Raw genomic sequence first — 15,250 nt, 5'->3', positions numbered from 1 at the left:
GCAAAGTGAGCCAGGCCCTTGGAGGCTCCTCACCACGAGCGCCAACAGCGGCCTCCCCGCCCCAGAGGAAAGCCACGCTAACTAACCTCCTTGCTGCAGTCTAGGCTGACCGAGGCATCTTTGGGAGGAAGAGCCATTGTGAAGGACGCTCCTCTGTCCTCTCCTGTCCCCTGTGTCCCCTGCACCTACACTCCTCAAAACCGGCACTTCTGAGACTTAGCATGCAGGCCTCCGGTCCCAAGAAGAGCTCCATACAAGACGCCCGGGCTTGCCGGCTGCCTGCAGAGCAGCCGCCGGTCTCTGACAGCACCGGGCGAGCTCTGCTGCAGTCTGGAACTCCCAGAGATCTCCCAGAAGATCTTCTGGGATCTTCTGCATCTCTGCATCCGCTGGAATCCCCCAAGGTGATTCTGTTCTCAGAGGAAGCTCGGGAGACCAGGGTTCTGCACAGGGCCAGGCACCTTGCGTGTGAAGGGAGTGAGCTGCCAAGACCCCAGAAGGGCAAGCACTAACCACAGGCCATTGCGAGAAGTCTCGTTCTCAGAACGAAGCAGCTGCTGGAAGACCCAGGCCCACGTCCGTTACTCTGGCACGGGGGCTACAAGTCCATGCAGACCTGGGAAACCTCTGCCAGGGAAGGCCGCCCTCACCAGCCAGCCACCCCAGACAGCAGAACAGCAGTCCCCGAGGCCCCAGACGATAGAACAGTGGTCCCCGAGGTCCCAGGAAGACCCACTGCCATCTGCGCCCTCGGAGAAGCCAGTATTCCGATCGCCCCGATTGCACGGACCCCTCTGCCCTGATGGGGACAGAGCTCACGGTGGCCGGAGTTGCCTGTGCCTCCACTCTTCCCTCCCACAGCCCCTCAGGGAGCATCGTCCGGTAAACAGTGCCCGTGTGCCCGCTGCCTCGGCTCCCGTGAACACGGCGGCGTGCCCAGTGGGGACAGCTGCCGGGCAACAAAGCAGAGGAGCCCAGAGCCCCAGGGAGGGCGCAGGTGGCCAGCGGGGGCGGCAGGTGTGGCTGCAGGAGGGGCCTCCCTGGCGAGCAGCCGAGGGGCCCCTGGGCCGGGAGGGGCAGTCACAGCGCTGGCCGTGCCAATGCCAAGGGACCTCAGACTGGACCAAGATGGAGATGGCTCAGGGGGCCTGCGTGGGGGTGCGGGCGGAGACCGGCAAGGCTGAGCGTTGGCTGCCCCCGAGGCACCGTCCCTGGGGTGGGGACAGCGCCTCTGTGTCCTCCCAGGGCCCTCCCCGACCCCGCGCCTCCTTTGTGTAAGGCCACAGGCCCTTTGCACCAGATCTCATTCTAACCTTAGCACTAAGTTCTTCCCCCAAAGCCTCACTTGACAGTCCCCTTGGGTACGGAGGCCTCGATCCATGAATTGGGGGGTGGGGAGACACAATTTAGTTCACATGAGAACTACTGATTTCTGAGGGAGGGGGTCCCCTAACACGGAGGCTGCCATTCTCACGCAGAGCCCTGCTGGTGCCTGAACCTCAAGAGGCAGGACGGGCACACAGCGTCTCCTTCGGCAGTGAGGTCTGGCACGCACCCTGACACCTGCCACGGTGCCACCCAGGGGCCAGCTGACAGGCACCCTCCCAGCACCGGCTCCTCTGCTCCCGGTGCTTACCCCACACCTGGGGGGCGTGGTGGCACCCCTGGCTCTCAGGCCAGAACCTGCAGCCAAGCATGGGAGCTGAGCACGAGACACAAAGGGAGAGGAGGCCAGAGCCGGGCTTGTGTCTCGCCCGGGGCCCGCAGCATGGAGGGACGCCATGATCATCCAGCTACAAGCTATGAGCAGACGGCCCGCCTCCCCTCCAGCCTGGGCCCAGCCCTCCCCATCTGGCCAGACTGTAACCACAGAGAGCCAGGCATCCAGCACTTCCAGCAGCCTTCGGCTGGCCTGGGCCTCCATCACAAAGCCAGGCTCCACAGGGCCTGAGCGTTGGGGAAGTGTGGGTCTTCGCTGTGTGCTTTTGTGGATGGCGGGCTGTGAGGGGGCTGGGCTTCACAGAAGCCCAGCAAGAGGCCGGGCAGCGCCTCCACCACCGGCGTCTGAACGGGACACAGCACCCAGACGCCCCATGAAGCCAAGGGCAGCTCAGCTCTGAATCGTGACCAGAGTCTGTGGTTAAATGATTGCTGCAAAACTAAAACATTTGCTCATCACTCAACACCCAGCGCACAGCCCACGGGGCACAGGACACAGGACACAGGGCACAGGGCACAGGACACAGGACACAGGGCACAGGGCACAGGACACAGGACACAGGGCACAGGACACAGGGCACAGGGCACAGGGCACAGGACACAGGGACACAGGGCACAGGGCACAGGGCACAGGGACACAGGACACAGGGCACAGGACACAGGACACAGGACACAGGGCACAGGGCACAGGACACAGGACACAGGACACAGGGCACAGGACACAGGACACAGGACACAGGGCACAGGACACAGGGCACAGGGCACAGGGCACAGGACACAGGACACAGAGCACAGGGACACAGGGCACAGGACACAGGGCACAGGGCACAGGGCACAGGGCACAGGGCACAGGACACAGGGCACAGGGCACAGGGCACAGGACACAGGGCACAGGGCACAGGACACAGGACACAGGACACAGGGCACAGGGACACAGGACACAGGGAACAGGACACAGGGCACAGGACACAGGGCACAGGGCACAGGGACACAGGGCACAGGGCACAGGGCACAGGACACAGGGCACAGGACACAGGACACAGGACACAGGGCACAGGACACAGGACACATTACACAGGACACAGGGACACAGGACACAGGGCACAGGGACACAGGGCACAGGGCACAGGACACAGGGCACAGGACACAGGGCACAGGACCAGCAAAGGGACACCTGATCCAGAGGGCCGGGCCTCAGCCCACATGGCCGCCTCCACACAGGCCACAGAACTCAAGGCCAGAGGCCCACACCAAGGTAGTGTCCATCTGCCTCGGCTCACACGGGAGGAAGCTGGGTCCCGCCGGTCCCAAGCGGCAGGGCCTCCGCATGTCCTGAGGGGTCTGAGGGCGCCGGAGGCACGTAAGCCCCGGAGAGGCCACCGTCTCTGCTCACCCACGAGGAACAGTCTGGTGAGGCTGGATGCCTCCCTGGGTTCACCATGCCTTGAGTGGAAGATGAGACTCAAGACACAAAATGAATACATACATTTAAATTTCTGTGCAGAAAAGAACTTCTAATAGTTGGAGGCTAAAACCATGGTCCCCATCAGGGGGGGGTTCACACACACCGTACACACATCCCAAGATGAGGCTTCTGTGGGCGCCTCTAGCTGCCCTGCAGGGACACGCTCAGAACTGTGCCCTGCTGTAAACACACTGTGCAGAGGAGGCCGGCTCGAGGCGTCTCCAGGAAGGGACGCCCTGGGGAGGACACGCAGGGCGGCAGGCTGCCCTCTCCTAGATGCTGTCTGGGTAAACTGAGGTGCAGAGGACATGTTCAGTCCAGAGACCTTAGACCACGGGGAGGCAGTGTTGTGAGTAGCCTGCCCGGTCCCTTTCTCAGGACCACGGACAACAGGAAGCTCAGGAAACTGGCCCAGCTCTCCTCAGAGGCGGGAAGTGCCCCTGCAGAGACTAATTTAGATGACAAAGGACCCCTCGTTGAGGGGTGAATTGACTTATTGAATTGGCGCCCCTTCCACCTTCCGGGGAAAGGCCGGCCAGCCCCCCTCCCCGCTGGGGATGGTGTTTGTTTCCTGTCCCTCCCTCCCCCTGCTTGCATTTCCTTTTGGACGTCTGGTAAAATATAACTCATATAAAATTGACCATTTTAGCCATTTTTAAGTCACTTTCGGCCCCGGGTGACTGCCCCCTGCAGAAGCTCTGCATCTTGGAAAACCAAAGCCCCTTGCTCACCCAACAGACCCGCCCAGCCCCTGCAGCCTTCCTGCTCACCGGGCCGTCCCTGCCTGTCACCCACACACCCGCCCACCTCTGCCCAACAGGCTCCTCATTTCCTTCCTTCTTAAGGCTGAATGATGGTTCAGTGTATTATCAAAAGACAGCGTGGAAATGAGCTATACTTGGCTCTTATTCGTGGGTCACAGGCAGCAGCCCCCCAGCACACCGTGCAGGGCTTGGGAAGGTGGACACGAGGAAACCCCACTGGCTAACTCAGGTTACTACAGATTCTTTTTGAAGATATTAAGGCAGCAGAGAAGCAGAAACTTCCTTATAGCCGAGTTGAGGAGACTGGAAGGTCCTGCTTTCAAGAAAAACTGGTCCGTTTGGGATTGACCAGTGCCTGAGACCTTCCTTCGATCATGTGGTATTTACCACGACCGGCTCCATGTTGGCTGGTCTGGTGTGTGGGCACATACTGCAGCTCAGCCCGGCAACTGTGCCCATCGGGGGAGCAACACCTCCACCATCCACCCATCCACCACGGACAGCCACCTTCTGCCCCTGTGAATAGTTCCATGGGCATGGGTGTGCACATATGCATCTGGTCCTGCTTCCAACTATGCTGGGTCCTCTTGGAAGTCATGTTGAAGAGCATATGACACCACTTCATTTCAAATTTTGAGGAGCTTTTAGTGGTGTTTCTGCTAGTGAAGTGGGGACTCCATATCCGTGCCAACCCTTGCAATGTTCCCTCATTTTTTTGTTGTTGTTGTTGGTGGTGGTGAGGCCTGAACTCTGGGCCTGGGCGCTGTCCCTCAGCTCTTCAGCTCAAAGCAAGCGCTCTACCACTTGAGCCACAGCGCCACTTCCGGTTTTCTAGTGGTTTATTGGAGATAAGAGTCTCACGGACTTTCCTACCTGGTCTGGTTTTGAACCACCATCCTCAGATCTCAGCTCCTGAGTAGCTGGGATGACAGGCGGGAGCCACCGGCCCCCGGCTGCACTCTGGGGTCCCTGGTCACCATGCCATCTTAATTAAGATCTGCTCATGGGCTTCTTCCTCATCTGTACACCTTTGCAGACAAACGTCTAGGCAAGCCCTTTGCCTATTTTGAGTTGGCGTATTTATTTGGGGGTTTTAGTTGTTAAGTTCTGGAAGCACTTTATAATCTGGGTGTTCACATTTATTAGACGTATGCGCTGCGCATCCCTCCTCCCACACTCGGGCGATGGTTTTACTCTCTGCCGGTGTCTGCACTTTTCACCCCTGCCACCTGTCCTCCCTCCTACATGTCCACACTGGAGCCAAAACTCACACCCATCCAGTCCCCTTCCTCTGTGCCCCTGTGCTCCGGGCTCAGACCTCAGCAGAGCCCTCCCGGCCCCTGGGCCCTGGCCGGCCTCAGAGCCACAGCACAGGAAACCCCACTGCTCCCCCTTCCCCCGCAGGGTCACACCCCCGCCCCCAATCATCACCCAGCCGGGACCCAGGCCTGGGCAACCTCGCCCCACGACTCCAGTCAGGCAGAATGCTGCTGCGCTCATTTAGAGAAAATTCTGACATATGAAGGGAGTTGCCCCAAGGCCCGTATCCCACTCTGGCGGCAAAGAAGCCCAAGGAAACATCATGTAGCAAAGGGCAGAAGGGAAGATGTGAATTCCAACACTTTCTTGTTAGACCAAGTTAACCACCACCAAGAAGAGAGTTCTTCGCATGAGGTGACAGAAAAGGGCCCCGTGTGAGGACAGGGAGGAAGGCTGTGGTTAATCAGAAGGCTGAGCTCCATGAAATATTTAAGCAAAAAGAAAACAAAGTCTGCCCAGTGTGCCGGCAGCGGGTTGTCAGACACCAGAGCCCTGCCTTCCGCCTGGGATCGGCTCACTGGCCCGGCCCGAGCGGGGAGGCAGCCAAGGCACGTCCACACTCCCACCCTGAGCAGAAGCCTAGGACCCCGGGGAAAGCTGCCTCCGACCTGTGAAGGGTGTGAGGAGAGCAGGTGCGAGGGGGAGAGCCAGGCCCCGGAGCCGAGGCTGGGGCAGCAGCAAGGGGCCCTGAGCTCATCCTGCCGTCAGACAAGGGGCCGCGGTTCCCACCAGGCCCTGTCATTACCAGATCCCAGAAGCCTGGATCCGGCGCTCATCTTCCTCACGGGCCTCTCACATGGACTTCTTTCCCACGAGGACCACTTCTGAGATTCAGGCAACCAGCTGAGCCACAAACACTCAAAACAAACTCCACAGAGACACAGACAGCATGAAGAGACACACAGACACACTGCAGATGGCATGAAGTATGTAAGACAACATGGAGACACACAGAGACACATGTGACATTCACAGAGACTCACGTTCACATCCACCACAGACACGCACTGTGGCTATGAGTACACAACACGCACACGCACACGCACACGCACAGATACACCGAGACACTGTATCCAGCCTGGCCTCACGGAGCACTAGATCATAGACCCGCAGTGTGGCGGGTGAGGCCCTGGGCCCCCGGAGGGCAGGCCCTGCCTTCTGTGAGCACGGCTGCCAGGGCTTCTGCACTGCCCGGCCAAGGCTGCACCACCAGGCTCCGGGTGTAATTACCACAGTCCGGCAGACCTGTGGGCGACCAGCCATAACAGCAGCAGGAAGCAGGGTGCCCACCCTCAATCAGCGCCTCACCTCTGACCTTCGCCTCTGCAGGGGTTGAAACCACAGAGCCCACAGGCTCCGCTGTGGCCCAGCGCAGGGCCAGCGCGGCCTGGAAGCCGGTGACCTCACAGGACACAGGGGCTGTGTGGGGCCCCTCTCCGCTGTTATTATAAAGGAGATGTAAGCTACGGTGATGTGAGTCAGGTGAAGAGTGCATCTCTTCCGGACAGTGTCAGCCCTGGCCTCGCTTTCTCCCAGCTTTTCCCTCTCCTCGTCATTTCTTTTTTTGTTGTTGTTGTTGGCCGTGGGGCCTGAACTCTGGGCCTGGGCGCTGTCCCTCAGCTCTTCAGCTCAAGGCGAGCACTCTACCACTTGAGCTACAGCGCCACTTCCGGTTTTCTGGTGGTTTATTGGAGATAGGAGTCTCACGGTCTCTCCTGCCCGGGCTGGCTTTGAACCGCGATCCTCAGATCTCAGCCTCCTGAGTAGCTAGGATGACAGGCGTGAGCCACCAGCTCCCGGCTTCTCCTCGTTCTTTCTGACCGGAGGGACATTCCAGGGGACTGTTCAGGTCACCTTGGGCCTGGGCCTGGGCCCCGGGCCTCCATGCCGTTCCAGCCTGGCTCTTTCTCTCCTGTGGTCAGCCCACCTCCGCCTGCCCTGTGCACCTGTGCCCACAGGTGTGGCGCCTCCAGGAAGCAGCACCTAGCAGCAGGTGTGTGGCAGCTCCCCTCTGCGGCTCTCCAAGCGGAGTGGGAAGGCATGTGCGCCCGTGGCCTGGCGTGCCCCCATGTGGTGTGTGCATTCCCTGCTGCCAGTCCTCTTGGAGCAGCTTCAGGAGGGGGACCCCACCACAGCCACCCCAGACACCCCATCTAACGCACTCCTGAGGGGTCAAAGGGTCACAACTGAGCTGCCATCGCCAGGGTAACAGTAACACAGAAGGTGTGGGGGGGGGAGATGCCAGCCCGGAGTCCGGGTGTCTGGAGGTGTAGCAGGTTCATTCCCACCGCTCGCCACACAGGTCAGCTCGGGACAATGCCTCACCCAGGCCTCAGCTCCTGGCCCCGCGCCTAAAGCAGACCCATAAAATCTTTGTTTGCTTTTTTAAACTTAGTTTACATTGTCTTAATGACAGCATCAAATAATAGATCTTCTGTTCCCAAGTGGTGGACACCGCACAGAGTCATCTGACCGACCGACCGTTGGCTGGAGCCGCCCGGCTGTCGACCGACAGGCGCACTGGCCAGCCGGGCAGTCACTGTGCTAAGGCCTTGGGACAGTGCAGGGTCCATGTTGGGGAGGTGAGGCAGACCCGGCCCTACCCTAGTCTCCCAGACTGGGTCTGACCCCGGAGGGCCTGGTCCATGCCAGAGAACTTAGGAGGAGAGGGGAGGGGCTGGGGGGACGAGTGTGGAGCGGGAGGCCTCTGGCCTGTCTCAGCCCCTTCTCTCGCCTACGCTACCCGGACTCTGGGGCAATGCCCTTCCTCCAAGTGCCAGTAGGGATGGACACTTCCTGATGCAGGAGGAAGGGTGAGTCACACCACCGCTGGCCCCTGGCCTCCCATCCCCAGGGGCTCGGAAGGCTCTGACGGTGACATTGGTGGTGGACGGTGCTCCTGGACACCCCTGTCAAAGTCAGCACTGGCCGCTCCTGACAGGCCGGCCCTCCGCAGGCTTACCCAGCCCTCTGCTGCTCCTGCCTGGGGACAAGTGGAGCTCACTGCCGCCCCTCAGGAGGCCCGTCGTGGGGGTGACCCCATGTGTCCCCAGCCGCACTTCTCCCAAGGCCTTGCTGACATCCTCTGTCAACAGTCCACCGGCAGGGCCTGCCTGCTCCTCACGGCTCTCATGGTGCCGTCGGTGGCTGGGTGAGTCACATTCACTTCTTGGGTTCCATAGAGAAACACGCCCCTGGGCAGGCAGGCAGAGGGCCAGGGCTCGGCCCGCTGCCAGAACAAGATCAGGAGCCCAGCCTCTCCTTTCCCTTGGCATCGGGGGAGGGGCCAGAGGCCAGAGGTCAGCTTCCCTCCAGGCCTAGGGTGCAGACCCGGCCTCGGCCCGAGGCCTCTCTGGAGCTGCAGGTGGTGGAAAGCAGGGTCTGAGAACCAGCTGCCCCTGACCCAGACCTCGCTGCAGGACCTAGGAGTGGCCCCTGCCTGCGCCTCTCATGGGCCCCGGGTGCACACATTGGAGACACGCACACGTCCTATATGCACCTGTGTTGTGGCCCTGGAAGCAGTAGAGAACCGGGGTCCAGGAAGGGCAGACAGGCCCTCAGAGGAGCCAGGGAACCTGGGGTGGCCGGCCCGTGCGGCCTGACCTCCAGGTGGGTGGGGTGTAAAGCCCAGCCCTGATCCAGCTGTCTTCACTGGAGGGCCAAAGCAGGACTTTCAGACGGGGTGGGGTTCGTACAACACCTGTGCGGCCCCATGAGTGGCCAGGTGCCCTAGCCCTTGGCAGCTGTCCCTTCTCAGATCTGAGAGGGTCCAATGGGAGCCACAGGAAGCCAGGCGTGAGCGGGCCGGGCCCTAAGCATGGGCAGCAGGTGACCAGGGGGTCCGGAGAGCGCACATCTGCACACCCCTGCCTCCCACTCCAAGCCTGGCTGCCCCTGGACGGCCCACCGCGATCGAGCACTCTGAACAACGCCCCCACTGGCTCCTGTGAGGGTCTGAAGCTGGTATCACAGGCAAGGCCCGCAGGACGGATCCGCTAAATCACCACGGCTGGCCACAGCCATCAGCCCTAATGCCAGCTCTGTCCCCAAATCCTGCACAGTGGCCTCTCCTGACACTGGGGCAGCAGCCAGAGAGCTGCGGCCACCTATGTCTACAGATGACCACGCCGACAGGTGACTGTGTCCAGAGGCCCGGGGACCCGCCAGGACGTAGCCTGCCCTGCGCAACCCATCCGAGGCACATGCCCATGGAAGCAACCCATGTCCACCGTGAGGTCCCCCACGCCCCGTGGAGGTGCACACGCACACACACACGCACACACACACGGAGGTGCATGTCCACTGTGGAGGCACACACACTCGCACACACACACACGGAGGTGCATGTCCACCGTGGAGGCACACACACTCGCACACACACACACACACACACGTGGTGGTGCATGTCCACAGTGGAGACGCACACACACACGCACACACACACGGAGGTGCATGTCCACCGTGGAGGCACACACACTCGCACACACACACACACACACGTGGTGGTGCATGTCCACAGTGGAGACGCACACACACACACACACACGGAGGTGCATGTCCGCCGTGGAGACGCACACGCACACACACTCGCACACACACACACACACGGAGGTGCACGTCCACCGTGGAGACGCACACACACGCACACACACCCACGGACGTGCATGTCCACCGTGGAGACGCACACACACGCACACACACACACGGAGGTGCATGTCCGCCGTGGAGACGCACACACTCGCACACACACACACACACGGAGGTGCATGTCCACCGTGGAGACGCACACACTCGCACACACACACGGAGGTGCATGTCCGCCGTGGAGACGCGCACACACTCGCTCACCCACCGTAGCGGCTGGGCTCGCGGCAGTAGCGCAGGATGGGCAGCGCGTCTGCCTGGGGCTCCTCCGGCGAGGCCGCGCGGCCGGCGTCGGTGTCGGCGTCGGGGCTCTCGGCCGCGGGCCTCGGGTCTCCGGTGCCGCCCGCTGCCGGGGTCACCACGAAGCGCTGGGACATGCTGGCGTCCGCGGGCCGGCGGGTGCCGCGGTGGCCGCGGTGGCTGCGGGGTGCGGAGCGACCCGCGCCGGTGTCGGTCTGCGCGGAGCCAGAGGGAAGGGCGGGGCGGGGAGGGCGGGGGAGGGCGGGGGAGGGCGGGGAGGGCGGGGCGGGGCGGGGAGGGCGGGAGGGCGGGGGAGGGCGGGGAGGGCGGGGCTGGGAGGGCGGGGAGGGCGGGGAGGGCGGGGGAGGGCGGGGAGGGCGGGGCGGGGCGGGGAGGGCGGGGAGGGCGGGTGGGGCGGGGCGGGCGGGGCGGGGCGGGCGGGGCGGGGCGAGGGATGGGCCGGCGGGGCGGGAGGGGGGGCGGGGAGGGCGCTGGAGAAGGGGACAGGGAGGAGGGTGCGGCCCCCTCCCCCGGCCAGCCTGGGGCTCTTCGCGCCCTGACGCACGCACGGGGTCCGCCGGGTCCCGGGAGGCTCAAGCAGACCTCGGAGGCTGAAGTCCCCGCTGGGACCCGGAGGCCGTGCGCCCTCGGCTCCGTGCACCCCCACCCCCGTCCGTGCGCCCCCGCTCCGTGAGCCCCGGCTCCGTGCCCCCCCCCCCCGGCTCCGTGCGCCCCCGCTCCGTGCGCCCCCGGCTCCGTGCACCCCCACCCCCGTCCGTGCGCCCCCGCTCCGTGAGCCCCGGCTCCGTGCCCCCCCCCCCCGGCTCCGTGCGCCCCCGCTCCGTGCGCCCCCGGCTCCGTGCACCCCCACCCCCGTCCGTGCGCCCCCGCTCCGTGAGCCCCGGCTCCGTGCCCCCCCCCCCCGCTCCGTGCGCCCCCGTTCCGTGAACCCCGGCTCCGTGCACCCCCGCTCCGTGTGCCCCCGGCTCCGTGCACCCCCGCTCCGTGTGCCCCCGGCTCCGTGTGCCCCAGGCTCCGTGCACCCCCGGCTCCGTGCACCCCGGCTCCGTGCGCCCCCGCTCCGTGTGCCCCAGGCTCCGTGCACCCCCGGCTCCGTGCACCCCGGCTCCGTGTGCCCCCGGCTCCGTGCACCCCGGCTCCGTGTGCCCCCGGCTCCGTGCACCCCGGCTCCGTGTGCCCCCGGCTTCGTGCACCCCCCACTCCGTGAGCCCCGGCTCCGTGTGCCCCAGGCTCCGTGCACCCCGGCTCCGTGAGCCCCGGCTCCGTGCACCTCCGCTCGGTGAGCCCCGGCTCCGTGCATCCCCGCTCGGTGCCCACCCCCACCCGGCTCTGTGCCCCCCACTCCGTGTGCCCCCGGCTCCGTGCACCTCCGCTCCGTGAGCCCCGGCTCCGTGCATCCCCGCTCGGTGCCCACCCCCACCCGGCTCCGTGCGCCCCCGGCTCCGTGTGCCCCCGCTCTGTGCACCCCCCGCTCCGTGCACCCCCACTCCGTGTGCCCCCGGCTCCGTGTGCCCCCACCCGGCTCAGTGCGCCCCCGGCTCCGTGCGCCCCCCCCCCCCACTCCATGGGCCCCTGGGCATTGCCACGGCCATGCGGTTGCTCCTGGGCTCTGGTCCTTATTTAACGGGTTCTGCTCATCCGTCCACCCATGCTCCTTCGCGCCTGCCGCACAGGGGCTGCGGGTGACCAGAGGAGGCCAAAGTCCCTGTCCTTGGAAGAATCTTCTAGGGGTAGGAGTGCACAGAGGGGCTGGGGAGGACGTGGGATGAGTTCAGTGAGGTGAGGGTCAGCTGAGCAGCTCTGCCCCTGCCCACCCCCCCAGCCCCAGCTGACTGCTCCTCCAGGCCCAGCCCCACCTCTTGCTCCCTGGGGAGGGGACGGGAGGCCCGAGGGGTGACCTGGAGGTTCACCGGTGCCCTGGCACAGCCAGGCCAGGTCAGGGTCTGGGCCGTGCTGCTCAAGAGTGCACCCGCAGGAAGGAAGACCTGGGGCTTGGGGTGGAGAAGAAGAGAGTGTCCACAGCCTCAGAACACGGTTCCACCATTGCAGTCTCCACCTCCACCTCCATTCACCTGGCAGCCAGACCAGGGCAAACTGCTGCAGGTGGTGCCTGTCTACCCCCATGCTGCCTGTCCACTGTGGCCCTGATCCACTCAGACTGTCCTGGGCGTGCTGGGCTGCCCGGCCGGCAGGAGGGGAATCTCCAGGAGCTCTGTCCTCCTCCAGTCTTCCTGGACGTTTTCTAGGCTCTCCTGGTCCCCTCCAAGATGAACCTTAAATGTTTCCCTCCAGTAATGCACTTATAAATCTGCAGAGCCGTGGCATTTACGTTGGCCAGTCACGTTTTTTTTCATTTAGTGACACCTTTCTGTTACTGCTGTAAGGGGTCGTACCCAGCGATGGGAGGTAAACACAGAGTAAGACATGATTGGCACTTTCTAGTTCTCTTTTAACGTGTCACCACACAGAACCCCAAGTTCTGCTATGCAAATGTTTTCCCATTTCAACCACTGGCACTTTTTTCAAAAAAATTTAGGCTATAAATAATGACAGCATTGTCCCTTTTATTTATTTAATTAATTAATTTCCAGTCCTGGGGCTTGAACTCAGGGCCTGGGCACCGTCCCTGAGCTTTTGTGCTCAAGGATACTGTTCTATCACTTGAGCCACAGCTCCACTTCTTGCTTTTGGTGGTTAATTGGAAATAAGAGTCTCATGTAGTACATTCCTGCCCAGCTGTCTTTGAACCAAGATCCTCAGATCTCAGCCTCCTGAGTAGCTAAGATTACAGGCGTGAGCCACTGGTGCCAGGCTCCCTTTTTAATTTTTAACCTCTTCTCTTCTTTTTTCTTGTGACCCCTTTGTTCTCAACTTGGAATTTTCTAGAAATTCCAGAATACTACTCAACACTGTTCACTCAAGTCGATGCTTCTCTTCTGGGGCCCTAGGTGAGGATGTTCTGATGTCTGCTATGAGCCAGGACCTGGGGTGAGCACCACTGCTCCCCGAAACAGCTCTAGGTTCCACCTTTCAGACCCAGAGGAAACGCCAGACCAACTCTGCTGGAAAAGAGCTGCCCACGGCTGGCCTCCTGCCACACCTCAGCCTCCCCCGTCAGCTCAGGCCTGACCCCGTGAGGGGCCTTCCAGGCGTCAGCCCAAATCTGTGCCACGGCCCTTCGCCCACTCCTCCACTCCCTTCAAGTCTTCCTAGGAAGTCAGAGCATCTGAAGCTGCATAACAGCCTCCAGCCAGGCTGACCTTCGCTGACCTTGGCCCAATGGTCTCCTTACAGGGGTTGTGTCTTCAACCTAGGGTCCCTGGAAACCTATCCTGGGCCTCGACCTCTCTCAGGCTGAGGTGGATGGAACCTGGCATCCCTGTTGACTGACCATCACTACTCATCTGCACAGAGAGAAAGAGAGGCAGAGGCAGATAGAAAAAGGAGGCAGCTCAGTGACCCTGGGCCCTCTCTACGCTGTTTAAGGAATTGTGTATTGGACATGGGACCCCTCCCTGCCGCAGGCACCAAGCCCTGTCTCAGATTTAGGCTCTCCAAGACCCATGTAGCCTGCTTGGTCTGAAAAGATGTGGGATGGGAGACAAGAGGCAGGAGATGGCCCCTAGTGGACAGGGCCATTGCCTGCAATGTGAGACTCTGGTTCTCAGAACCCTAGTGGTCCATGAAAGTCCTAAGGGAGTGAAAATCAGTGGTTGTGCCTGGCCATGGGTCATCTCTGTGAGCATTGATCATTTTTAAGCTTGGGAACTCTGATGGCCACTGCCACTGGTCTTCCTACCACCACGCCAGAGCAGGGTTTCGTGCAGCCTCTGTCCAGATGAGGACTGTGAGGGGTTCACAGCCTGGGTCCACTCCAGCTCTTCCATCAGGAATAGCCAAAGGAGGACCCCTAGAGTCCAGGCAGAGCGGGTGGACACTGTCTCATCTGGCTGAGCTGTTCGGCAGTCACTGCAGCCAATGCCTGAGGCCCGTGTCAGCTCCGTGTCCAGCCCAGGGACACACACAAGTGAGAGGAGGCCAGGAGCAGGGAGAGGGTGTCCAGGGTCTCTGCAGTCTGCCCTGACGGCACTGGTGCCAGCCACACGTGGCTCCACAGATACTCACGGGCCCCTTCCCACCCCCTCGTTCCCACTTCCGGACGGAATTCCACAGTCCCGAACCCAGGGGCACCAGGCAGAGGCAGCTGCGGTTTCAGAGACTGCCCAGAATAACATGCGTGGCCTTCGTGAGGAGAGAGGGGAGAGGGGAGAGGGCATCTCAGGGTGCTCTGCACAATGAGCCCGTGACCCAGAGGCAACTCCTGGGAAAAGAGCAGGCGGCCCTGGCCTTCCCTCTTTCTCTTTGATGACCATAGTAGTTTGTTCCTGGGAGACTTGGTAACAAGAGCACACAAGGCGCCCCACGCTGGCCATGGCCAGGGAAAGCTGACCCGCGGGTCCTCCACGGCCAGCATCAGGCCCCCTCACCCCTCCCCTGTGTCCTCTACCCTGACCCTCTGCACTGCTGACCCAAGCGGCCCGGTGGGTCAGCGCCTGCCCCTTGGGGACAGTGGATGTCTGTAGAGGTAGGACAAGGCTCCGTCCAGGGCCTGTGTGCTAAACAAGCACATGGCAGCTCCCACAGGCTGGGTGGCGATGCGGGCAGAGGTCCCTGGGGCAGAGGACTGTCATCCTGCCTCCCAGCAGCGTGCTCAGGCCCCGGTGGGCGTGGGAGGTGCGTTACTCTTCAGCACACTGGGGTTCAGACCCTTCTCTGTCCCGTTGCTCTGCGGGGTTCCCAGCTGCCCCAGCTCCTGGCAGCGCCTTCATTGTCATGGCGCTCCCTGCTTGGAGTGAGGCCGCTCACCACCGCAGGGCCCCTCCTCCCCTCCCACCCCCCTCCCCGCCCCGTGACACACATTTCCACTGGGAAGACAACAGTCTTTCTTTGTGACTCCAGCAGCCAGCACTCACCCACGCGTCCCCCCAGTGCCGTCCCCCCAGGCCTCTGAAATTTCCACACACAGTTCCATGCAAGGTCACCGCCTCACCTGGCTGGGAAGAAAGCATCACTTCTG

General features: G+C 62.4%; 1 protein-coding gene across 2 annotated transcripts in view; it reads right to left on the bottom strand.

The window, feature by feature from the left end:
• The window catches only part of Slc12a7 (solute carrier family 12 member 7), a 128,362-nt gene extending 118,049 nt beyond the window's left edge, over positions 1–10,313 (bottom strand). For both annotated transcript variants that reach the window (XM_042695176.1, XM_042695177.1), the window contains exon 1: positions 10,121–10,313. In XM_042695176.1, coding sequence (XP_042551110.1) covers positions 10,121–10,289 — 169 coding nt within the window. In that variant the 5' untranslated portion in view covers positions 10,290–10,313. The remainder of the gene's footprint in view (positions 1–10,120) is intronic.
• Positions 10,314–15,250: the final 4,937 nt, after the last annotated feature.

Source organism: Dipodomys spectabilis, unplaced genomic scaffold, assembly GCF_019054845.1.
Source record: "Dipodomys spectabilis isolate Male_0828 unplaced genomic scaffold, ASM1905484v1 ptg000179l, whole genome shotgun sequence".
NCBI classification, from domain to species: Eukaryota; Metazoa; Chordata; class Mammalia; order Rodentia; family Heteromyidae; genus Dipodomys; species Dipodomys spectabilis.
This window is presented reverse-complemented; position numbering and strand designations above follow the sequence as displayed.